The 26,009-nt window shown below is 42.4% G+C and overlaps 1 protein-coding gene across 6 annotated transcripts in view; it reads left to right on the top strand.

Annotated features, from left to right (window-relative positions):
- The window catches only part of ephb3b (eph receptor B3b), a 53,025-nt gene extending 28,869 nt beyond the window's left edge, over nt 1-24,156 (top strand). Inside the window, exons 3-16 of one of the 6 annotated variants that reach the window (XM_025065403.1) lie at nt 1,851-2,523; nt 4,752-4,907; nt 5,876-6,211; nt 8,461-8,585; nt 8,728-8,890; nt 9,050-9,158; nt 10,607-10,659; nt 10,882-11,088; nt 12,909-13,156; nt 13,370-13,585; nt 14,556-14,705; nt 15,282-15,481; nt 18,399-18,554; nt 20,796-24,156. In XM_025065403.1, the coding sequence (XP_024921171.1) occupies nt 1,851-2,523; nt 4,752-4,907; nt 5,876-6,211; nt 8,461-8,585; nt 8,728-8,890; nt 9,050-9,158; nt 10,607-10,659; nt 10,882-11,088; nt 12,909-13,156; nt 13,370-13,585; nt 14,556-14,705; nt 15,282-15,481; nt 18,399-18,554; nt 20,796-20,904 (2,901 nt within the window). In that variant the 3' untranslated portion in view covers nt 20,905-24,156. Of the gene's footprint in view, nt 1-1,850; nt 2,524-4,751; nt 4,908-5,875; nt 6,212-8,460; nt 8,586-8,727; nt 8,891-9,049; nt 9,159-10,606; nt 10,660-10,869; nt 11,089-12,908; nt 13,157-13,369; nt 13,586-14,555; nt 14,706-15,281; nt 15,482-18,398; nt 18,555-20,795 lie in introns of all 6 variants that reach the window. The other 5 variants (XM_008331308.3, XM_008331280.3, XM_008331298.3 and 2 more) reach the window with 5 other exon arrangements.
- Nucleotides 24,157-26,009: the final 1,853 nt, after the last annotated feature.

Raw genomic sequence — 26,009 nt, 5'->3', positions numbered from 1 at the left:
TTTCGCGGTTCACTGAATCGTAGTGAGCTTCATTCAGCTCTGAGTATATTCAAGAAGTTCTTGTGAAATTAATCATTTTCAAATAACATTCAAAACAGTTCCTCTTCTCTGACTACAGGAACATATTAAATATTTTCTTCTTTATATTTTGAAAAACACATTTCTTACTTTTATGGAATTTCTATGGATTTTCGACCAATTTCAAGGAGCTTGGTTTTCAATAACAGTTCTTTCGATGACACTACTCTTATACAAAACATTCTTTTTCTCTGAAATTTTGTCAAGGCCAGAAAACTCAACACGATTTACGTGACCTACTTCATACATGGATGTTTGCTGAACAGGCTTTCGGAATGTTTACCCAGTGGTTTCTCTGGTTCAGATCTGGTCTTAATGTTCACACTGAGTGATCAGTATAATCTCAGTACAACTTAGGTTCACGCATCCAAAACCCCTGATTTAGAGAGTCAGATTTACCATATCATTCAAGTTCAGTGAACATACAAACTCCCAGTATGGACATCAATGCCATGTGTGAAAAAGGGCCAAACAACAAAAGTAGAAACTACACTAGTATGCAGTCAGCGTACGACTTCAAACACACAGCCTAGCCTGTATTGCTTTTTTACAGTGGGTGATTTATTATACTGAACTAAATACCCACTGGCACGTCATGCTTTAAGCCGTCCAATTGACCTGCCTGGTGATTATCGATTCCCTCTGGTCACTTCCTCCCTTTCTCCGGCTCTCGACGGATCATCGCTTTCATGCCACAACCGTGCTGCGCCCATTCTTCTCTCCCCTTCACAGCCTCTGGGGTCTTGGATTAATAGCCTTGTCTCCACCACATCCATATCCCAGCTTTAATTAAGATGCTCTGAGCTCAGACACAAAAACCATTGGCTCGGGTTGAAAAAATAGCAATGTTATGCCAAAGTGGCCAGACAGTCAAATGTTCCCAAGCAAACTTTGGCCACAACAACTGTTCTACATTCTGTTATTGACGCCTCTCACTATTGTTTCCTTTAATGTTCTAGAGGAGCTGATGGAAATGAAAGACTGTACTGTTTGGTGTGTTCTGTTTCATTTACCATTAACACGCATTTCCATGCCTTATGCAAAACACTCTGTGTCTTTTATCCAGGATTGGACTTATGGCAAATAATAAAGGAGGAGCGGTCTCAAACAGCACGCTCCTGACTCGGGAATTTGTCAACTGAAGTGAAATTATTTAATCACGGTGTCCTCATTTAAGAATAAAAGAGAGATTAGATTGCCATTTCACTCTACCCATTTTCATAGTTGAGTTTAGTCTTGTTTATTAAATGAAGCTGTTAAATTCGGTCCTATTTCATCCGTGGTAATTCACCCTCTGGGTACTATTATAACGCCGAAAACACGGAGGAGGAGTGTAAAAACACAAAACCATGAAGGTTAGACAATGTCTTTTCCAGTATCTTTATTGGAGGGCATTGGGATCATTGCTCTGTAATTGAGGGGTAATTGGTTGTGAAGCTGTGTGCCTGCCATTTCCAAACAGATAGGAGGTAAACACGCCACGGTGGCTTCGCGGTGAGCGGCTGGCAGATGGCTATTTTTGTGATGAATTTCTTTGTTAATACCTGAATGAAATGGATTTGCTGACTAATGACTATTGTTAAAAAAGTCCAAAAACCAATAACAAGAGCTTTTTGATATTTTGTAAGGAAGATCCTTGACATGTAAAAGACAGAATGTTTATAATTGTGGGCTTTATCAACATTTACAATCTCTAAATGTTTTTTTTTTTTTACCTTCTGTCTTCACATTTACAATCTCTAAATGTTTTTTTTAACCTTCTGTCTTTACAGTGGGAAGAAGTGAGTGGCTATGACGATGCCATGAACCCCATTAGGACGTACCAAGTCTGCAACGTACGTGAACTTAACCAAAACAACTGGCTACGCAGTGACTTTATACCACGCAAGGACGTGCTGCGTGTATACGTGGAGATGAAATTCACAGTACGTGACTGCAACAGCATTCCCAACATCCCAGGGTCCTGCAAGGAGACCTTCAACCTCTTCTACTATGAATCTGACTCAGACTCAGCTACTGCCACCAGTCCTTTCTGGATGGAAAATCCTTATGTTAAGGTGGACACCATTGCACCAGACACCAGCTTTTCCACGCTCGATGCTGGTCAGATAAACACAAAAGTGCGGAGTTTTGGTCCTCTGTCCAAAGCTGGCTTCTACTTGGCCTTCCAGGACCTTGGGGCTTGCATGTCACTCATCTCAGTTCGGGTGTTTTATAAAAAGTGCTCTACCACAATTGCCAACTTTGCTGTCTTCCCTGAGACAGCCACAGGGGCTGAAGCAACATCCCTGGTAATTGCACCAGGAACTTGTGTCCCTAATGCCGTAGAGGTGTCTGTGCCACTGAAACTTTATTGCAACGGTGACGGGGAATGGATGGTTCCCGTAGGAGCCTGCACCTGTTCGGCTGGTTTTGAACCGGCAATGAAGGATACTCAGTGTCAAGGTGAGACGTTCCCCCAACATTTTTATAGGCTGTGCATTTAGAGCAGATAAGGTAATGGACAGAAACATGTTCCTTCTTCCTGGTTGCTTCTCTAAGGCAATCAATAATGTATCAGGTTATCAGATATGCATTAAGGACTCGCAGTATCTCGTGCATATGTTGAATGAATTACAATTAGTGAGTAGCCAGAGGTCAAGTGTGGCTGAAGGACAGAAGGACAAAATCCTGAGAGTGCGACTGTCTTTGTAGGCTTCTGTTTCTCTCACTGTAACGGCCAGCGGTCCTTTTGTCTTCAACCATATATAGAACACTACTGGAGCAGCCTGTGAGAGTTGCTACGACTCCATGAATTTCAAATAGGGGGTTAATATTTTTCTAAATGACTCAATAACTGTCTGTTTACGACAGGTGATGCTTTGAGGTTGGATTAAAATTAAAACAAGACACAAAACTTTTTCACCCAAGTACATTCACACACTTGGGAACAACAGGTTCAAAGCTACGTATGAATTGACATTGAGGAGATTAAAAAAACACCTAGACAGGAGAGTTAAAAGACTAAGGTTTAAAATAGTCTGGATGGAGAACAGTATGTGTCCATAGGTGCACGGCATACTGTTAATACAGCGGGAGTCCCAGAAACCTTTGTTCAGAACTTACACTGATAATCATTCTGACAAGTGAACGCTGAGAAGGTTCCTAAGTGAGTGTCAGAGAAAGAGTACAGTATGTCAGTTCCTGATGAGCGCTCAAGAGACTGGACCCCGGAAAAAAGAGTCTATAATAAAACTTCACTAAATACCACAAAGAATAAATCTTCTTCTTCTCTCACACCATCTATTATCAAGATGACTCTCATCTACTTTCCCTCTGCAAATGTTATGCACCAGAAGCTCATTTTTCATCACCTTTTGGCCATCGCTCTCCCCACTATTTTCTAATCTGAAGGTTGTTCCTCCTGTTAATATGCCAACAGAGTTACAGTCGACGACGGGTCTGCATTAATATTAATCAAAGTGTCATTTTTCCCCCTGCACTCTTTTTCTCACCCACTACTCTTCACTTCTTTTTCTCCATCCTCCACACTTTCCAATTCCAACACCCATTCTAATCAGTTCCTTAAACTGTGTGTTCTGCATGAGAGGGTAAAAGACAGGGTTGGGGGTGGAGGTGGGGGGGGGGATATGGGGGTGTTGAATATTCAATGCTTACACCTCTCCTTCCCTTTCTGCCTCAATCCCTGTCTTTGTCTCCACACTGTCTTCCGCATCCTTAAACGGTTCCTGCGAGGATACTTGGATGAAAGGAATGGGATGACCCCTTTATTTGTAGAAAGTCATTGATCAGCAACCTTTCTTAAAAATATACCCGTTTAACAAGAATGCATCCTAAACAACTTCCCATAAGCCAACGGGCTCTGAACTAATATCCTTCTACTCCCGTGAGACGAAAATTGCACACCCTTTACTTTGTATCGGAAGAACTTGGGTGAACTCGCCACACCGAATCAAAGAGATTGTTCTCCCACCTGAATAAACATAAGGTCGTTCCTTATCTGTTTATCAGGTGGCACTTCCTCCTAGTCAGCGGTGTGAAGACTTTGATTAACGACAGCAGAACAAATACGCTCAGGGTTAATGTACACGGGGCAGCCCGCTCTGGTTTATGTGTTAATATTGAACTTGCACCAAAACCTCAGCAACAGGAATGGCTGTAGGACGCAACTGGTCTCCTACCTCAGTGGTTCAGGAAAAATACCAAGTGTTTTTTTCTTATTTATCATCCAGGAGGACAAACTTAGCTGTCTGTCCTTGATATTTAAAAGTGTACACACTCGCAGGTCAGCAAATCAACTGGCCCCCGTAAACTCTGCCTGTCTTACTTGCGCTCATCTTCTTTCTAACGCACTCATCTTTTAATAAGATAGTATATCAAAGATATGGAGCTTGGCAAAGCGTTCCGCATCGCTGTGCCAATGCCACCGTTTCCTGGGTTCTTCTGCAACCTATCTGATTTATAAACTCACAACCAGCGACTATAAATGCAGCTGGGGTATTTACGAAGACTGGTGCTGATGTCCCGACATGACCTTATGGTCGTAGGGCAGATTTAGCATGTGGCTCTGTTGAAGAATAGAATAAAACATACATTTTAGATCTTAATAACGTAGATTATCTTGATTGTAAGATGTAATTTTTTATTTTTATTTCTGTGACTTTTGCCACCAGCCTGCAGCCCCGGCACCTTCAAGTCCAAGCAAGGGGACGGCTTTTGTTTGCCATGTCCAGCCAACAGTCGTGCCAGTTCAGGAGCCGCAAGTGTTTGTTCCTGTCGAAATGGTTACTACCGATCAGACACAGATCCTCCGGACTCTCCCTGTACAAGTAAGAAAGACTGCTTTTTACCAGTTTTATCACTGACTTCATGAGAGCGTAGTTTGCATTTTCTCCATATGTCAACACAAGTTTTATAGCTCAGCATACATGGATGATTGGGTAAATGGATGTTTTCACATTTTTATAATGTGAAAAGCTGTTCTTGCAGGCCCTACAGACCATTTTGTTAGCCGTGGAACCCTAGCAAAGTCTATTGTTATCTGTAAAAAAAAAAAAATTCCACAAACTAGTTTTCTCATTGGTTGATAAAAAAACCCCACCCAGGATTACATTCCCACCTCAATGCAAGGACGACAAACAAATCTGCTTGCTTTCCCAGTGTTATCCAAAACCTTATCATCAAACCCCTCCCCTGCCCGCCTCTTTGTCTGTTCTCACTGCTGCCACTCCTTTACAGACAAAAAGTATGATTTTTTAAATTTTTTTGTGCAGCAGTCTGGAAGCAGCACCTTCGTTACTAGTAATTACGCACAGGCAGAAGTTAATTCATTCACTGCTGAAGAGAGCAGAGGATTCTTTTTTTTTTTTTTTCTGTTGCTGGGGCGGGAAGCTGATTCTTTCACAACAGGGCAAAGAGAGATAAGACTCTGGTAATTGGATAAAAATTGCCAAGGCTGTGCCAATAGTTTGTCTCCCTCGTCTCCCTCCGGCGCTTCACACACTCACACAAACACACATGGTGGAAATGAGCATGCAATTCAAATTTTCACTCCTGTCCTCTTTTTTTTTTTAAATTGCTGGTACAGGCTCTTGTTACACGGTAGAAAAAGAAAATCTACTTAAGGCATACAAATGTACTGTGCACAGTACAGGGACACAATTTAATGTTACAATGGGGCATTTAAAAACTGTGCAATAATAAATGTGTTACTACAATGTCTCTTTAAAGACCAAAAAAAAAATTATTCAACACCATCTTTCGCTCGTGTTACTTATTCTCGGCCTCACCCCTACAGCTGTGCCCTCCGCACCACGAAATGTCATCTCCAGTGTGAACGAAACCTCCCTCGTGCTAGAGTGGAGCGAGCCGCGTGACCTGGGCAGCCGTGACGACATCTTCTACAACGTCATCTGCAAAAAGTGTTTGCCAGAGCGAGGGATGTGCTCGCGGTGCGACGACAACGTGGATATCTCGCCCCGCCACCTGGGGCTGACCCAGCGCCGAGTAGCTGTCCGTAACCTGCAGGCCCACACACAGTACAGTTTCGAGATCCAGGCTGTCAATGGAGTGTCTCACAAGAGCCCTTACACACCTCATTTCTCTGCCGTGAACATCACTACAAACCAGGCTGGTAGGTGGAGCAGCAGCTTCATGGCTGCTTGTCAAAAGTCTGTATTGATTTTGCAGGCCTTCCCAGCACCCAAGGCTGGAAGAAGTGAAAAACAAAATGTCAGAGAATAAGTAACAAGACTGAGAAGATGTGATCGGTCTCTTATATGCATGTAGGAGTGTGTTACATGTTTGTCTTTGAAGAAGGATTGAGAAAGAATAAGTTCTTCTGAATGAGCTTCGAGTGGGACCTTTTTTCACACACCCACGGCACTCTTTGTACTAACTTGTCTGCAAATAGCAATAGCGAGGCAGTCGGTATAAGAAGTGATGAACCTTCAGTTTTCCAGCAGCCCACTGCTTTCAACCCACTGCTCCTTCAGGCACAGCAATAACAACAAGTAGGACATTACACTGGTCAGTACTGGTATATAAGCTGAGGCTAATGTATGTGTGTGATCGATTGACATTGAAAATACTGCAAACACAGTCGATGTTATTGTACACCAGACTACCTGGCAGAATACCTAGTACAAGAAGGTGAATCCTTCTGTTTCATACATTAAATTATCTTTGAAAGTTTAATTATTTTACCCAGCATTCTACATCCAACTGTGGGTTAATTCAGTCAATAGAGTTTTGGGTGGGAATGTCGATACATCGACAAATGTATTAAAAAAATACATAATCTGTGAACAATCCCAGATTTCAGTGGTTAGTTAAACTTTCTGCCTTTCTTCCACTTTTTTTTTGATCTGTTGTCTGTGTTTATATTCTCCCAGGGATTTTAAGATGGACGTGTGTAATCACTTTGTTAAATTTGCTCCTTCTGCAGTTTTAGTCTGCACCAGGGATTATCCTTTGTTCCATCTTCTACCATCTCTCCTCTATACGAAGCTTCAGGTTCCTCAACCCTAACCGTTGATTCATTTGACTGAGAATGCTGCGTTCCGAGGGTCTAGGACCATGTTTGAGGTCCTCATTGTTTTATGAAGGCTGGGCTCTAGGGGTCAGTTGGATGCCAAGAGAGAAGGAGAATGAAAAGAAGGCAGGGAGGGGGCAAAAGAGCATCAACTGTTGTTAGATTATCCTCTGGTGTAGTCCCAAGACCATTCCTCTACGTGCATTCATTTTTTAAGAACCAAAATAAATACTGGGGTAGTGATAAGCCGCAGGGGCCACCTCCATGGTTACTGCAACATCTTCCCCCAGTGGAGGGCCCCTAATCCTTTAGCTGGAGTAACCAGGGATCTGTCTCAGAAGCATTGTCATGTGCAGAAAAAGAGAGATGTGGAGGGCCTAGGTGGATGACGCTGACGGTGAAATGGAGGGGGAAGGGGGAGGTTTGGGTGAAAAGAGGCAGCGAGGGACGTGGGGATGTCAAGCCCCAAACACTTGCAGCTGGGGGGGAAGGAAAAGCTAAGGGGGAGGATCAAAGAAGTTAAAACTTGGGATTAAAAAGCTTTTAAGAAAACCACAGAGTGTGTGTAGGCAACACTGAAAAGGAAATGAAAAGTAAAGGAATACGGTGAAACTGGGAAATTTGAGTAAGCAATTGTGTAAGTATTGGAAAAAAAAAAGTTGAGGGAATTGAAGGTACCCTTGGGTTTAGACGCTTAAACTGGTGAGAAAAAAAAAAAAAGCACTGAGTGGAGACTGAGTGGAGAGAGTGAGTCAGAACAAACCTGAACTGAACAAGAGAAAAGAGAGACAGGGAGGCAGACAAAATGTGGCCTTTAAGAGACACAAAGCACAAAACATGTAGTCCAGGTGGGCGGAGTAATTTTTCAGTGGTTCACTCGCAGTGTATTGGCATAAATGTATGCTCTTAGAGGCATATTTTCATAATGTAAGCTATCAAACATTATGAAAATATGCCTCTAAGACATGTCTTGAGTTATGAGTGATTGTTGAAGAAATCTGACTGTATTTGTAAAAGTCTCAGCTTGAATCTGTGCCCTTAAGGGTGGGTGGCTGTTAGAACTGCACATACAGCAGACTGATTTTATCAGATTTGCAGTTTGATTTTATTGCAACAAAAGGGTTAGACATCCCCTCTCCCTCTCCAAGGACTCAGGGAGGAGGAATTTGAGCATTAGTGAGGAGCGGCTCTGAATACCAACTAACAGCCAAAGAGCTTCACAAAAGCTCACGGCCTAAGACTTTGTCTGGACTTATGTGAAATCACAAAAGGCAAAGAATTAAAAATAAATAAATAAATAAAACCTAAGAAAAAAACAAGTCACCTTTTCTATCTTGTGCCTCATACAGCTCCATCTGCAGTTCCTACAGTTCACCTGATGGCGGCCACAGCGAGCACCATGAGTTTGTCCTGGCTGCCTCCAGATAAACCCAACGGAATCATTCTGGACTATGAGATTAAGTACCATGAAAAGGTAACCGACCGTAACTGGTGTGAGCGTCGACCTCATTCTGAGCTTCAGTTTATTTTCTTTCTATTTCCACTGCTCGAATAAATATTCCCCAGGTTTTTTTTTCTTTAATTTTTTTTGTGACTGATGAACTTTGTCTCTGTAGGATCAGGGGGAAGCCATAGCCCACACTATGACTGCCCAGCGCAGCAACGCACGCATTGAAGGTCTGAAAGCTGGTACTGCCTACGTGGTGCAAGTTCGAGCTCGAACAGTGGCCGGCTATGGCCGATACAGCGGTCCAGCTGACTTCAGTACAAATCTGCAAAGTATGTTAATCCAGTGCTCTAATGTTACTAAGAATTATTCTCCAGGACATCATGCAGAGTGACATAGTGTTAATCTGAATTATTGGATGCAAAAAATGTAGGCTCATCTTTGTGACTTGAACTCTAACTAACCATTTTTTCCTCTTTGACCCCCAACAGCTGATCCTCCAAAGTCCTGGCAGGAACAGCTTCCACTTATCGTGGGCTCCGCTACTGCCACCTTGGTCTTCATCATTGCAGTTGTGGTCATTGCAATCGTCTGTCTCAGGTTAGTGTATATTTGTTGTTATCAAACTAAAAAAAGTCCACTCTTAAATAGTCCAGAGAATAACAAAGATAAATCACTGAATGTCGCTGTCTGGTCTAAATGTGATTTCATGCTTAAAAAGTAAAAGCTTCAAATGTCAGCCTGGCTTGCGTATCCCCCAAACAACAAGCCCAGATCAGCCCCTGCCACCTGTGAGGACACTGAATGCTAGATTGCCCCTTTGAATCTGTGAATAGTAAACAGCTTTGGCCAAAATGCTACTTTAGCTCACTGGACACAGCATGGTGGAGCAGCTGTTGGCTCTGATAGGCCTCCCCTCGTGGAGTCAGCACACGGACTCAACTCTATCTGCCTCGTCCAAATGATCAGGAAGATACAAGTGGCTGCTCATAGCTTTAATACACCCAGCTGTACCAGTGCTGGGTTCATCTGTGTACACTGATCTGTATACGGTGTGTATTTTTTAAGCAACAAACTGTATATATATAAGCAAAAGGTTGGCAGTGGCACTCACTGCGACTCCTCCCAAAGCCAGTTCAGACAGTGCCTGACAAGCGTAGGCATCGGTCACGGTAGAATGAATAATAATCTTCCTGCCCTCCCCCAGCCCCCCTTCCTTATTTCCTTCTCCCTCCTGCCTCTTCACTTTTCTATTTTGCTACATTGTGTCTCACTCAGGGTCTTGGCTTAGCTCCCGCTCTGTCTGTTACAGACGACGGAGAGGAAAATAGTAATAAAAACAAAAACAAAACAGAGATTCGGTATATTCCGGAACAGAAATTAGAATTTGAAATAAGATGCAAATCACCATCGGATATTATTGCCCCAGTTACTGGTTAGAGAACAAAGAAGCACATCAACCTGTGATTTTATCCACACTAGACCACAGGGACTCATGCTGGAATATTCTGTTTCAGAAGGATGTGATAGATATGATTTCTGTTTCAGAAGGATGTGATAGATATGAGTTTAAAAAAAAAAGAATTGGGAGAAATAAAAATGTAAAGTCAGGATGACAAGTCCATATGGGAAAATATAAGAGGGATATTGAATTGAAACTGATTTTTATGTGGTTAAAAAAAAATATAAGAGGGATATTGAATTGAAATAAACACTGATTTCTATGTGGTTAAAAGAAAGGCAAGACTGAGGGGCTTGGTGTTCGAGTCAATGACTTCCACTTGTGGTTTGAAGACAATGGCACGATATCCTTCGTTTAGACCAAAGTCCCTAAATATGATTTTTTTTCACAACACAGCAGTGATGCAATCTTGACGTTCATTGTATACTGTAACTCCCATAATCCCTGGCTGCACAGCAGTGTGGCTTTATCTCTGTGGACATTATTGTAAGGAATCTGTTCTCTCCTCATGCCTTTGTTCCTATTCGGTATTTGCACCCTGCTGTGAGTCCATGTGACTGAGTTTGTGTTTCATCTTCCCCAACAGAAAGCAGAGAAATGGCTCCGAGTCAGAGTACACAGAGAAACTGCAGCAATACAGTAAGTCTCTTTGGTGTAGTACTTTACATTTCAGCAGCAACACCATTCCTTTTTCTCAACTAAACAATTACTGAGCATCCTCTCTCACCTCTCATCTCTCATTGGGTAGTAACTCTGTTAGCATAAATAGCTAGATGGAAGTAGCCGTATCCATGTATGTGTCGACTTTTTACTGGGCATCATAGATTCACTTTCCTGTTCTTGCTACTGAATCCCCTATAGTGACGCCGGGAATGAAGGTCTACATTGATCCTTTCACGTATGAGGACCCCAACGAAGCAGTTCGGGAGTTTGCCAAGGAGATAGATGTCTCCTGCGTGAAGATCGAGGAGGTCATTGGCGCAGGTAACCCACCAAAGCTCCTGGGCAACAGGGGGAAGAGTGCTAGTCACCTCCAGGCCATACCATTAGAGGACTTCACATCAAGCGGTACTTTCACTCAATTCGTCGCTAGCCCTTGCTCCTTGTCCTTACCGTTCCACATACTGTACATCACCTCCTCGGAACTTCCACACAGATGTCTCCTGCACTCTGTGTTAGAGATATTCTTGAGCTAGCATATCTAGTCCTAGCACAGTCCTAGCTAGCACCCTGATGGTATTTCCCACGGTCTGTAGAGCAGAAGTACAACCCTTTGTACTGAATTCAGCCCAATCCTGGAGCCAGTGTGACAAAGATTAAAAAATGATTTTTAAGATTTGTGGATATTGATATCATTATAATTCACTATAAAGGAAGTAGAAAAGTTGGAGAGACAAGTGGTTCAAGAATGTATTTTTCAGTTAATTGTGTACGACACAAAGAAAAAAGAAAATATAACTAAATTAGAAAAAAAAAGAGTTCCAATATAACTAAATTGTCCCCAGAGAATGAATCCTGTCCAAGCATGTGTGATTCTTCTCTTATCTCCGCCAGTGTTAATTACAGTTTATCCTTTTTCTGGCACACTCATCGCCTCTCCGTTTTTTACTTCATTTAGACAGACAATAGGTGGTTTGAAAATTCACTTGTCCACAAAGTGTCCTCTCCATCTCAATCGCTGCTCTCCTGCTCCAAAATCACTTTAAGGAAATTACAAAGTTTTTCTTGTCCAGGATTGGTTGTCCCTGACCCTGTCGATGTTTGAGTGTCTTAAGAACCTCTTGATGAAAGAGAGCTTCTTGCGGATCCCTTTCCTTCTTTTCCTGGCACTTGCACCTTTTCCAACTTGTGGCTGTTCCCTATCCTACATTTAGTGATGTAGAAAAGATATATATTTGTAAAATATATGTATTTCATATATTTTATAGTCATAGCTCTTGAAAAACTGCAGGACTGTGCCAAATGGTGTGCTTTTTCTTAGCCTTGTATCTTTGCCAAAATGGAGGAGGATGTAATTGCAGAGATGGAAGTCCCCTACTACTGCTTCAGCTACTACCATTAGTACTGCTACTTCTACTACTCCACTACTATGACAGCTCTTGTACTACTGAAGCTACTACGTGAAACCCGTCTCTTCCTGGCGTTGGCCTTTAAAGTGACGAACCCTCAACCCCTGTCTTCCCCACCCTCCTCTTTCCCCTACCCCTCCCACCATCCATCTCTTCATCATTTGTTCTCCCCCACCCCTCACTTCCCCCACTCCCGCACCCACACGAAACACTTTCCACTTGTTGTAATTTTCTTTCTCGCATTGTTGCACTTGCTTCACGCAGACATGAGTAAACGTAAACGGTCCAAAACCCCGAGGACCCCTAAGCTCTTGTGTCCACCTTCATCCTCTTCATCTGCTCGTTTCTCCATGCACTCTGAAGCCTAGCACCACCCTCCCCCTTTTCCTCCCCCGTTTCATTTCTCTTACAGTGTTACCGTAGCTTCCGTAGTTTTTTCGTTTGTTTTTTTTGCATTTGTTTGATCCTCATATTTTCATTTTATTTTCAATGATCATGCCTCACGCTCAGCACACCATCTCTTTACCTTGTACAGCATAACAGCATCATGTCATTGTATGTTTCCCTGCATCAGCAGCATCCTTTGACCCTGACTTAGAGTCCTGGCTTATCTTGCAGTTCCCCTTATCTCACCACTCCCACTGCCCTACCCTGGCTCCTTGGTTCTAACCAGATAACTCTGCCCTCTCCCTTTTTCCCCCCACTGTCCTACACTATTCCATCATGCCGATCTCCCCTTTCCTCTTTCTCTCTCTCCTCTCTCTCTCTTTCTATCTCTGTCTTGCCTTTTCTCTGGCTCTCTCACCTGGGCTCTCACAGGAGAGTTTGGGGAAGTCTGTCGTGGTCGTCTCAAGCTGCCCGGGCGTCGGGAGATCATCGTAGCAATCAAGACTCTGAAGGTGGGCTACACTGACCGCCAGAGGAGAGACTTCCTGTCTGAAGCGTCCATTATGGGGCAGTTTGATCATCCCAACATCATCCGTCTGGAAGGAGTAGTCACCAAGAGTCGACCTGTGATGATTGTGACCGAGTTCATGGAGAATGGGGCGCTGGACTCTTTCCTGAGGGTAAGAAAAGCACAGAGGCCACACAGAATATTAGACAATGTTAAATAAAACAGTGGATAACGAAGGGCAGAGGAAGGAAGAGGTTGTTTTTTCACGCTTGATAACGCAAAACAGAGGTCAATTTAGGATAAGGAGGTAAACATGTGTCACTTTAAATGCACAACCTTGATTTACAAGCCTGTTAATCTCTGTCATTCTCTCTTCCTTTGCCAGCTGAATGATGGACAGTTTACAGTGATCCAGCTGGTGGGGATGCTACGCGGTATCGCAGCAGGCATGAAGTACCTGTCAGACATGAACTATGTGCACAGAGACTTGGCTGCTCGTAACATCTTGGTCAACAGCAACCTGGTGTGCAAGGTGTCCGACTTTGGCCTTTCTCGCTTCCTGGAGGATGACCCCACAGACCCCACCTACACCAGCTCACTGGTATGTGCAAGTGAATATGACAGTGGTCCTTTTGAAAACAAAAAACTTAAAGACAGTTTTCCAAATGGATCATTGGCAATTACAAGTCACACGAAGAAAAAAAAAAACAGATCTGTGTCAAGTCTGTTCCCACACGGCCACCAGAAAGGGATATTTTCTAATTTGGTAAGATGGGTCAACATAGAGAAATCAGAACACTTCTGGAAAACAGTTGTAAATCATAAGATCTGCATATTTGTAAACCACAAAAAAAAAAAGAAAAAGAAAAACTGGAACCAACAAACTTAACTTAAAATGTTGGATTAAAATTGCTGACAAGGCTTTTTCTCCCAGGGCGCAAAATGTAAAGTAAAGCATGTCAAAGCAGATATGAAGCAGCTTTGCAGAACATTTTTTATGATTATCATCAATCAATAGTTAATTGTAGAATCGGGCAGGACTTTTAAGGGTTTACTGTAAAGACAAGTTAAATCTATGTGTCAGATCTGAGTAAAGAGTGAGAGGAAGAAACACATGTTTAATTCTAATTTATATAAATGTTGAAACATGAAGACGCTCAGCAGAGAACGCGTCATTGCGTAAACGCCCAGAGCAATGTCACCGTTACGATTGATGGTTGTTTCTCGAAGCTCTGATGTTAAACTGTGTGGTAATCAGATAACATCATCAACAACTGTGTTCGCCCCAATGTTTGGATCACCTTGAAATATCGGTGTCAAAAACACAGATCACAGCACCTGAAATATTTCAACACAGCTGCATGTTTGGACACATTTGCCCCGAGTGTGTTACTAACCCCCTGTGCACGTGGCATTCAGGATCAGGGCATGCATCCATATGTTGTGTTTGAATGTTTCCCTTAGACTGTGTTTTTCTCACCCTCTCTCTCCCTCTTGTATGTGTGCGACTCTGTGTCTGTGCTCCATCCCTCCAGTATTTCATGCTCACCTACTCATTCGCATATCCACAGGGAGGAAAGATCCCCATCCGCTGGACGGCACCCGAGGCCATCGCTTACAGAAAGTTTACCTCAGCCAGTGATGTCTGGAGTTACGGCATTGTCATGTGGGAAGTGATGTCGTACGGCGAAAGGCCGTACTGGGACATGAGCAATCAAGATGTAAGCTGATGATTTTGTCTACTACATTATGTATGAATGAATGATGCTTCTGGAGAAATGATGCTCAGATCAAAACCTCTAACAAATTTATGGTAAAATCAACAGATTTCCATGTGTATAAAAAAAAACAGGGTTAGAATTTTATATATTTAAAATTATAAATTGTTACTTTTTTAGTGTAAAAACAGGTCAAATAAATTATAACAGTTAATACTTGGAATTATCACTGTAATAACTCAAGTACGTAATATACATGTTAACATACGCCATTTTAGTTTTATGAAATTCTTTGACTCTTTGACTCTATGCGCTGAATTAATATTAAGATTGTTACCTTCAACTGTACTTCACTCTTGACCAGATTCTTTATTTTACTTGACATTGGTGTTTCTTGGTTTTTTTTTTAGTTTTTTTATCTCTTCCCCTTCAATCATTTCCCTCATTCATCCTCTTCTGTCCTCCCCTTCTTGTTCTTTCCATCGACCTGACTCTGTCCTTGAGTCGCTCACCAACCTCTCTACACCGTGTTTGATGACTAATCCTGATTGGGATTTCTCTCATCTCCTCCCGCCTCAGGTGATTAATGCCGTGGAGCAGGACTACAGGCTGCCTCCGCCCATGGACTGCCCCACAGCGCTGCACCAGCTCATGTTGGACTGCTGGGTCAAAGAGAGGAACCTACGGCCCAAATTCACCCAGATTGTTGCTACACTGGATAAACTTATCCGTAACGCTGCCAGCCTCAAGGTGGTCACCAACAGCACACAGTCCACTGGGTAAGTCGGAGTATGTTATATACAGCACGAGGAGTATTAAAGGTTTATTCAGTGAATAAATAAACCAAAAAAACAGACATACACTTTAACAGTGATACAGCAGGACTTTGAGGTACTTTGGGTTTTCTCCTGTGCAAACAAAAATAATGTCCTAAATAATTTCGGTCTCATCGTATTGTGAACGTTAGATATAATTTACCACATTTACAACAACTTACTGTTTTATTTTTGAATGAAATTTGAATCAAAGATGCAGTGAATTACAATTAAAATCATTAAAGACAATCAGGAAGTCACTCAGTGTATACATATACATACAGTGGTTCAACACTGTGTAACGATTGCCACCATGTAAATATAGCTACACTCAAACTGATAAGAGTTGCCTCCATTGTGTTCACACCACTGTATCCCCGGCTGTTATGCAAATACACATTATTATCGTCAGTAGCACCATTTAAAGCCCAGGGTCCTCCAGGGGCTCACTGTGTAGTGTCACGTCTGCAATCAGCTGCTCTAACTTCCTCCTCAACCTGTGTCTTGGAAAGAAGTTTGAGTAGAGACGACAGCAGAGATGACCTACCTATCTGTCCCTGCATTGGGGTCTGCCTGTCTTGAGGGAGAGCCTCAGACAGTCCTTGGCCGGGCTCAGGAGGGAAGCCGGGGTCTCGGTTGGCCGCCGGAATGACGTTCTTAGAAGATTAGGCTCGTGGTTAATTAGCTAGATAAGAGCGATGCAAGGAAGAGATGGGAGCGCTTTTTAATTAGCTACTAACGAGATTTTAAACGGGCCAGCGGAGGGGTGGCGCCATGTCGACCGGGCTAACAAGGGGAGGGGTGAGAGATGATTCTGTCAAGCTGGCAGACACTTAAGTGCGGCTGTAGGTGAGCATGCACGTTCTGACACAGTGTGTGTGTGAAAATGCAGTTCAAAGGGAAATAACCTTTTAGTTCGCTTTAAGCACTAGGCATTTTTTAAACGCATTTATTGTCGTCAGTGTTTGTTCAATGTGTAAACTAACAATGTAAACTACAGAATCAGAGCACAGTCACAGCAAATAGACATGACACACAGGAAGTACACATTGGTTGTTCAACGGCATTTGCAAAAATGTTGATACACTCCTAAAAATATTCTAGCAAAAACAGATGCTCTTTCTACACCTACTCGGTAACCAGTTAATACGAATCTGGAAGGAATCTTCCAGAACCTTATTTAACTGGTATGCAGGGGCCATTAACAATTCACCAGTTTTGGGATTTATTATTGCTTCTCTAACTACTGTACCAGGCTTCTTGGAGAGGGGTTGGTGGTTTACTCGTGGTCCAGAATGATCTGGACCCTTTTGAAGCCAACCTTTAGAGAAAGAGGACGAACAACACGGCATTAAGACAAGAGCCAGAGTCTGGCGTTAACGACAGCCTGAGGCCTTGGGCCGCGAAGCGTAGACCTTATTAAAAATCACTCCATCTACACCAGTCAATGGAGCCTCTGTATCACTGTTATTAACTCTCCTTCCATGCCTTTACTCTTTTCTCCCTCTCTTTCTCCTCATTCCTCTTTTAATTGTTAATGAATCTAATGCCATCAAAAAGGATGACAGGGATCAACAGAGCAGAGAGGAGGGGAGACAGTGGTCCTCATTCTCTCTGCTTGGTCCCTCATCTGTTTCTCCTCTCTCACCTCCCTGGAACTCCTCCTCCACCTCCTCCTCCTCCATCCCCTCTGTTGTTCATCCACTCCACTTGGTTCTGCTGAGTTGTAGCACGCTTATTAAAACTCCCGTGGTGGCCTCTATCTGCAGCATTGATCAGCACCCTGAGTTAGGACCTTCTAAAGAAGTGGCCTTTTAGTCTGTCATCGGGTCGGCGGGAACACGCCAAATAAATTTTAAGGCTGTAGAAGACACGCCAGTTAAGACTTCCATATATGTAAAGATGCGCGGCCAAGCACGCACGTAGCTTCGTGAGTCACTCCAACTTCGCACGGGTGGCGTCCGCAGGCTCACGAGCAAAGTTTAAATATGCCACCGCACTCACATGTGAGCGACATCTGTGTTTACATTCCCCAGATATTTCTTCACTGTCACAGAGAATTTTCCCAAAGTGTCTTTCCACCTCTGTGGGATTATGTTGCACGCAACCAAACACGGATGTGAGAAAAGAACTTTGTCAAAAAAGGAAGCATAAACAGGGCTGTGAGTTCAAACAAAACCCCAAACACCCTGGGATTTTTTCTTCCCTAAATGCCGTAATTGTATACCGTAAAGCACATGGCTTATAGACTCAAGTGTTGAGCTCTGGACCTAGTTGCGATCCAAATCTGGTTTGAATTCACAAGCAAAACCACAACCAAACCAGTTTCTCAGATCAGATTCGTAGGTAGTTTGAAAGTGCAACTAAATACAGCCGCTCAGTTCAGGTTACAACTTTTTCTCTTTTTTTTTTTGTTACTTGCCAGTCCCCAAGAAACAAAGTATCGTCTAACTGCAACCAGTCAAACAGGAAAAGAGTAGTCTTTCACACGACTTCAAGGGAAAATGTGTTCCCGACTAAACGTGCACACTGTCAACGTCAGCGACAGCAAAATAAGAGATTTTTACACCTAAACGTCTCAGCAGGTGGTATCAGCTACACACTGGTTCTTCTTCTCAGCAGCTGCAGCGCCAACATCCATCACTTAAGCCTCCAGCCAGTCTCTCCACAGTCATGACCCTTCCCTACTCCCCCCCAAACACCCAACTCTTTACATGTGGAAAAGAGGAGAGGAGAGAGGAGGAGAGGGGGAGAAATGGAGAGGTGGCGCTCAGCAGGGGGGCGTTTGGGGGTGAGGTTGCCCGTCAGAGGCAGTAGAGTGACGACCTTAACCCTCTCTCTGTTTCTCTTTCTCCCTCGTCCTTCCCTCTCCCACATGTAGGGTGTCCCAGCCCTTGCTTGACCGCTGCGTCCCAGACTATACCACTTTCACCACTGTGGGGGACTGGCTGGATGCCATCAAGATGAGCCGCTACCGCGACAACTTCCTCAATGCAGGCTTTGCTTCCTTTGACCTGGTGGCCCAGATGACATCAGAGTGAGTTGGGGGGGGAGGTTAGAGGAAGTGAGAGAGAGGGGGGGGGAGGGAGAGTGTGTGATTCCTGCTAATCAGGTCTGGAGTGACTAACTGAGTTTCAGAGTCAAATTAGTGTCACACAGATTGACCTTGAGGAGTCATGTGTCTACATCCAGGATTAGATCTGGAAACCTGGCTCAGAATATAGAAACAAAAAATACGTCAAAAAATATGTTTCAATAATGGCCTTCAGTGTAGTTTACCATTCAACTATTATTCATTCAAATTTAGTGATGTCTGTGAATAATAATGATTATAATAATAATAATAATAATAATAATAATAATAATAATAATAATAATAATAATAACTATGGCAGTGTATTAGAGTCACATTATGAATAAAACATAATAGAATTACGAGATTAAATGTAAATGTTTTTAATAATAATATATAATAATAATTATTATTTTTATTATTATTGCTGTTGTTGTTATTGTTGTTATTGCTGTTGTTATTATTGGTATTATAATGGGGGAAACCTCATTCACCTTCAGATCAAAACCCCATATTTCCTGAAAATCCGTACACCAGGATCTTCCATTTGACCTTGGCGACTCCGGCACATGCTGCTGTGTTTACCAACAGGAAATGATGTCACGGCAGTGGTGGTACTTAGAGGCCAGTAATGATCAAATAAATGAATTAAGATTATAATCATAAATAAATCATCTTCATTAGCCGCATAATAGGAAATGAAGGTGAAGGTAATTTGTTTCAATTTGGCCCGGCTGACAGGTGTGGTGTGCTGTGGCTCTCTGTGGCCCCGTAATGGCCAGTAATTCCTCTAATGGTTCTCATTTATTATCATTTCATCCACCGTCGCAGCGCTGATGGAGATGGCAAAATATGAACATAAAAAACACCATTTATTGGAGTGAAATTGCAGTGATGAACCCCAGTTTGGCAGTGGAGGGAATGTGTGTGTGTGTGTGTGTGTGTGTGATGGTGTGTGTACTGTGTGTGTGTGTGTGAGATGGTGTGTGTACCGTAGTTGTGTACGTGTCATCATTTGTGGGTTTAGTTGTGTCTTTTCATTTCATAAATAGATAGTGCCACAGAGTTAACTAGACAGGCAGGAGTACGGCATCTGTGTGTAATATTAGATTAGATTGGTGTGTGTTTGTGCATACGTGTGTGTGTGTGTGTATGGATGCAGACTCCAGCCAGCTGATCACCTTCCCAGATGCTGTCCACTCTCTCCTTAGTTATCAGTAAGAAAGATTAAACAAAAGAACAGGAAAAAAAACCAAACAACAACACAATCCTCGTGGATTAAACAGCCGACTCCCGTTGGCAGAAGCAGCTGCTGTTTTTACACTTCTGTCAGATTGGTCCAAACAAACGCTGGTGCTGATGTCACTGTCACTGTGTAAATACTGTGTCCTGATGGACACTAGACTGAGACTGAATAAAAGGTTTTCTGCAACTGAAACGTTGCACAGCAGAGGTGACCAATATGTAGGTCGCAGTCTAACAGTAGATCACAAAGGGAGTGCTGGTGGACCACGAGCAATCAGAACAGATATATTAAAATACCAGTATAAGTTTATAGTGTGTAGTAGTGATGTATGTAGTGTAGGAAATCAATCATACATGCATTCAATCCCCACCCCAACATATAATGTGAATATGAACTAAGATCTTTAATGTTAGCAGATCACTTTGGTCTAGTCATTTGAACATTAGCTTCCATGCCAAAAAAGTGTGGACAACACTGTTGTACATCAATAGTCAACTTAACAATGATCTGTATTTTTTTCATATGCTTAAAGATTCAATAAAATGCCATGGATATTTCTTAAAAAATATTTTTAAAAAATACAAAAAACATTTTTTTTTTTTTTGGTTGGACTGCTGTGAAATTTACCAGCTGCCAAACAGAAGCTCAGGCTGCTCTTTAATCATTAACAGGTACATTATTTATCTTCCTGTGGTTGCACACCTGTCAGGCAACAGCAGTATGATCCATTAGGCTCTGTGTTAACTGTAGCTGAATGAGTGCCCACATATTGTTGACTAACCCACAGAAGGGCTCTTTTTATGGGTGACTGCTAAAGTGCTAACCTGTCCCCGTTCCGGGGGGGGGGGATAGAGGAGGGGGTTGTGATTCATAAAGGGACGTTTGTCTGACTTTCACTTTGACTGAGCACCTGTCCTCAATTTTCTTTTCTCTCTTTTTTTTATTTGTTTTTCCTGCAGAGACCTGCTGCGGATAGGGGTGACACTGGCTGGCCATCAGAAGAAGATTCTCGGAAGCATTCAGGACATGAGACTACAGATGAACCAAACACTTCCTGTTCAAGTGTGAACCACCAGACACACAGATCCATGCAGTCAAAGGACAGCCTGACAGGAAAATGGGGAAAAAAAAAACTGTGGCAGAGAGAGCCATTGGAAAACCCTAGCTGCCTGACCCATCTCTGCCAATTAGACGCAATGAGACCGGCTTGTGGTGCCTCTGAATTTTTGTGTTTTGTTTTTTTTTTCAAATTTTTTTTAACAACTCCATTCCCTTTTCCGGTTGTTTCTGTTAAGTGTCATTTTTTCCCTCTTTTTATTTTGCCATGCAATCCTACACTGTGTGTGTTTGAAGGAGGACAGAGTTCGCCCTCTTCCATCCCATGCGTGCCTCACCAGCTCTGGGGTGACGTTTGCATGCATGTGTGTTTTTTAGTGAAGTTGGCCTCATCCCTGTAAAGCCCAAACTTCACGCCTTCGGACCGTCACGCAAAAGCCTTGCCCTTTGACCCCGCCTCACCCAGGTCTGATGGACGTTCCACGTCGGAAAGAGAGAACGCCCTGCTATAAAACTTTTCAAGTTCACAGATGGAAAAAAAAAACAAAAACAAGAAAAACAGAAGAAAAACAGAAGTGTTTTGGAGGATTCTTCCCCCCTTTAGTTTCACTGTGCACCTGTGTTGTTCTCCCATCTTCATATTGAAGGTGTGTTATTTAAAAGGCACTTGCGAGAGACGGGTGAGGAAAAAAAACAATGGGCCGAAGACAAAGGTCAAGAGGACGACAGAGGTCAAAAAGGTGCAGCCACATTTTTTTGGTTTCTTCACTTTGATCTGAAGTGACTCAGGATAGTTCCACAGCTTGGGATAATTAGCTCATCGAGTGTGTTATTACATTTTTTTCTTTTTTTTTGTCCATAATGCATTTTGTTTTCCTGTATTTCTCCGATGTTTTGAATCTTTAACACACTTTTAGGAGAACTGTGGTTTTGAAACAGCCGGCCAATCTCAAGTACCCCCGCGGACTGTGATTACGGGGGGAAACTGACTGTGGCGCTATAGAAAGACCACTTGGCCTTTTGTGTGCGTTTTTTTGTACGTGTGTGTACAGCTGCGTGAGTGGGTGAGCGTCTGTGAGACAAAGTGTGCATGGACGCGCAAATGTTCCGGGTTGTACACAAATATACTGTACAGTACAGCTTTTTGGTATTTGCCACAACGGAGAATTAAAGCATGAACTAATCCCTGACAAGGAGCAACTATATCTAAAACAATTACACTATAGTCTGTGGACTTTGTTTGTTTTTTTTCCCCAATCCAAATCGATGAACTTTGGACACGCACACCCATATGCACCGCGCAGAAACTGAGAGAAACCCTGTCCGACACCTGACTTTTATGTACTATTATCTGAATTTAGAAATAATCAAAAAATCTTGTTTTAATTCCTTGACTTCCTGCCCCCATGTATTTATTTGTACCCCCACGCTCCATGCCCCTCCCCCGCACCAACACTCAGATGGACTGTTGGCCATTTGGGACACGTGGAACAATCAGAAGGAAGAAAAACTCCAAGAGGATTCACCTTATGAATTGTTGATTATTAAAGGAAAAGGAAATTGCATATAAATTGGATATTGTATTTTTGTTGTTGTTCTAAACAGCCTGTACATGTTTTGTAACAAAAATATGATAAATATCAAAAGAAAATGGTGTTTTGACAAAATGCACGTGTTGTTGTGAAATGATTCAGCGGTTTGAAAGAAAAGTCAAAGATGAGATGAGATGGGTGTGAGTGCCATTCCAAGTGGATGTTAATCTTCACTAACTGGACTCCCACAGCGGTTTTTATTCCAGAAACTGTCACTAACACAGCGACCGTCTTCCAGATTCTTACTACAATCAGAACCTCACGGTCGTTAGACTTTTCGGATTCTCATCTCATCACGAGAGACGCAGCCCAACTCCAATCATCCCATGTGCAGGGCTCCATTAGCCGACCTGCGCTCCGTCTCTCCACAACATCATCACGCTCATCACAGCCCAGAGCTGTCACCGTACAAAGACCTCTTGGTCTTTGTCTGTCAGGTCGATTACTGCAGCGGCCAATCTGGCGCAGGGAGGACACGAACATGCCGCGAAACGCATGAACATACGGCGAGCTGACCTATCATTATCTCTCTTCATTTCCTGTTTGGCCCGCAATCAACCTGTCTCGGGCTGCTGCATGATTAGTACAGTGCAGGATCAGCAGCCCTGGCATGCGGACAGAGCCAAAATCTGCAGGCCCACTCATCGTAAATGATTGCAGCTGCATCACGGAGATGGTGCTATTTGTGCACATGACAGAGAAGCTGTTTGATGGCAGAGGATTTAGGGATGATTTGATCTCTCAGTCTCCACGCTGCTTGGCTGCAGGCTGATCAATGCAATATGTGACTATTAGGTGTGTAGGGACGGTATGATGTAAGTGGCCGTGGGCGCGTCCCGCCGTCTTACTTCAGTCTTCCACCGCTCACGTCCTTCAAAAGCCACAGAGAACGTTTTGCAAAACCGCAATATGTTCCCCATTTTCCCAGTGTTTTATCAGAGCCCACATACAGATGTCCTCACTGCTCCCAGTGCATCCTCCCAGAGCTTCACTAACCTGCGACGGTCCAGTCACGACAAAGACCAGCAGAGACTGCAGCAGTTCTGCACTGACACCACACAAAAAACAAGTCTCAAAATTATAACAGAGTAAGAAAAAAAAAAAAGAGATTGCAATGAAGTGACAGAAAACTGCATTATGTGGCAGGAATAAAGCAAGTTTTTTTTACTCTAGTAATTAATGAATTACTGTGAATTAGCGTTTAAACAACACATCTGATGTAAGCGATGGCCCAAATGTCAAGATAGTTGAATCAGTGACGTGTGAATCTGGACTAAACACAGTCAGATGACGACATTTCCGTTAGGAAACAATGTCGTGTTTTTTTTGTTTTTGTTCTTTGATAAGTTGCACATGATTTGATCTGCAGTTCCGCTCGGCAAAGTCACCCATCCGTGAATGATGAGGTCAACCAACACCGCTGCACATCTTGTAATGATACACGATCCTGGAACGCCCACCACATCAACTGCAAACGATTAATCATTAAGCAGATTTTTCACACGTTCGTGCTTCACGTGTTTAATTTTTAACTTTTTGTTCTTCCTTGCAGAATTAAAGAGAGACTTTTAAGTTTGCGTGTGTGTGTAATGAACGGATTATCATTTTAGTCTGGAAGATTTCAATCAGCAGCGTCCAGTTCTAGTCAGATGTGGTTGTCTCATCGCTCCAGGGCATTCCTGCTCTCTTTCTTTCCGATTTAACTTTCTCAACAGATCATCAAACAAACTCATCCTCCCAGAAATCCCTTAATTGCAGTTTTCTGACTTTCTTTTTTCAGATATCTGTTTGGATTACATGTGCACTATTGTGTATTTCTGTTTCATACCAAACTACTTTACCATTTCTGTTTCATACCAAACTAATTTACCATATTTTTTTTGTTTGTTTTGTTTTTGTTTAACATTTTCCTCTTGCTAAAAATAACTCAAATGTTCCAGAGAGTATTTTATGGTAAGAAACTCGGGTGTCGGGTCGGCACAGGAACCTGCCGGAAATTAGTAAACAAATAAAGCCGATGCATTCTTGTAGAAGTATTTTTAAAATACAGTTTTCCAATTAAATTATTTAAGAAGTGAAAGCTGATCTCCTGACTGTGTTTTTGTGTTGTTTTCATTTTCCATCTCTGAATAACTATTCCTCCATCAGCTCCGATGCCAACTCATTATTACACACATACTATTTTCCGCCGCCTAGTAATTTCCCAAGGGAAACACATTTAATTCCACTGCTTATCATTTATGGCCATCTCTCTCTCTCTCTGTCTCTCTCCCTCTCTCTCTCCCTTATTATCTAAGTACCATGTGTTTTTTTCCTGGGTATAAACCCTAATTAAGATAAATATCTGCTCAATCTTAACATTAATCATGAGGTGATATGTTTAATGTACCTGGAACTAGGAATTATTCAGATTTTATCTAAATCTCCAATTGAACAGTTTTCATTTTAAAATATTTTTAGAATGTATTTTAATTTCTTTCGAGAAGCAGTAGAGCTGAAGAAACCAAATGAATGGATATTGATATTTGGAGAAAATTCCCCAGCCAATTTATAGTCGTTATTAGAAAAGGGTTGTGAGTTGAATATCTGGGCTAATTTAGCAGTTTAAATGTTTGGAGAAAACCTACAATAGTTTAATAGATTCCACAGACCTGCCACGTTCAAGACCAAAAGTTTGAAACCCAAAGTTGCGATCTGCAGCACAGCAGCTTCTGGTACTTTCTACCCAGCTGCCTAATTAATCAGACTCCCTCTCATCTTCACAGACGAGTTTACTGGAAGAAGCAGGAGAACTTCTCACATCACACGTTCAACCACAGCTATTCTCCTGGAATCCTCTTGTTTTTCTTTTCCCTCTTCAATTAAATTCAAAGCCTCGGCGTAGGTAGATAAGATTTTTGAAGAAATATTCTTAACTTTGGCTGAGCTTTGATTCAGGAATAAAAATGGATTTCAACAGAGGTTTCAAACTCCTGGCCCACGGGCCAGAGGTGGCCCAAATCTCCCCAAAGCAGAGACACAACTACATGTCAATAACGATTCAATTTTGCTCTTGATGATTTAGTGGTTTGGAGTGGTTTGTTCATTGATTATTTTTACTGTATTATACAGTACTCATAGAATACTTTATAAAATATCAAGAGTTTTTTTTATATTGAACATCATTTACTAATATGGCCACCCCCGTGAAGAAACAATGGCCTTCAGCTCTTTTGAGTTCAAGACTCATAAGAGATTTAAACATATGTAAAACTTGTTATAATTCATATAATAAATCCGATATATTTCCAGAACTAGCCTTAACTTTAACGTTAAATTTGTGTTGTTAACATCAAAGTCAAACGTAACCTGAGACAGACTTGGCCCATATCCTGGGTGACGAGTCGCCCTACACCCATAGACCTGCTCCATCAGCACTTGATACCTTGTATAATTTGTCAAATTGAAATAAGTTTGAACCTGTGCCAGGAGAAAGCAGAGCTCCGTGTGCCTCTCTCTGAGCGGCGACGCAGTGTAACGTTACCC

This window comes from Cynoglossus semilaevis, chromosome 2 (assembly GCF_000523025.1).
Source record: "Cynoglossus semilaevis isolate Cse_v1.0 chromosome 2, Cse_v1.0, whole genome shotgun sequence".
Classification (NCBI taxonomy): domain Eukaryota; kingdom Metazoa; phylum Chordata; class Actinopteri; order Pleuronectiformes; family Cynoglossidae; genus Cynoglossus; species Cynoglossus semilaevis.
The sequence above is the reverse complement of the archived record's forward strand: the minus strand, read 5'-3'. Positions and strand labels throughout refer to the sequence as shown.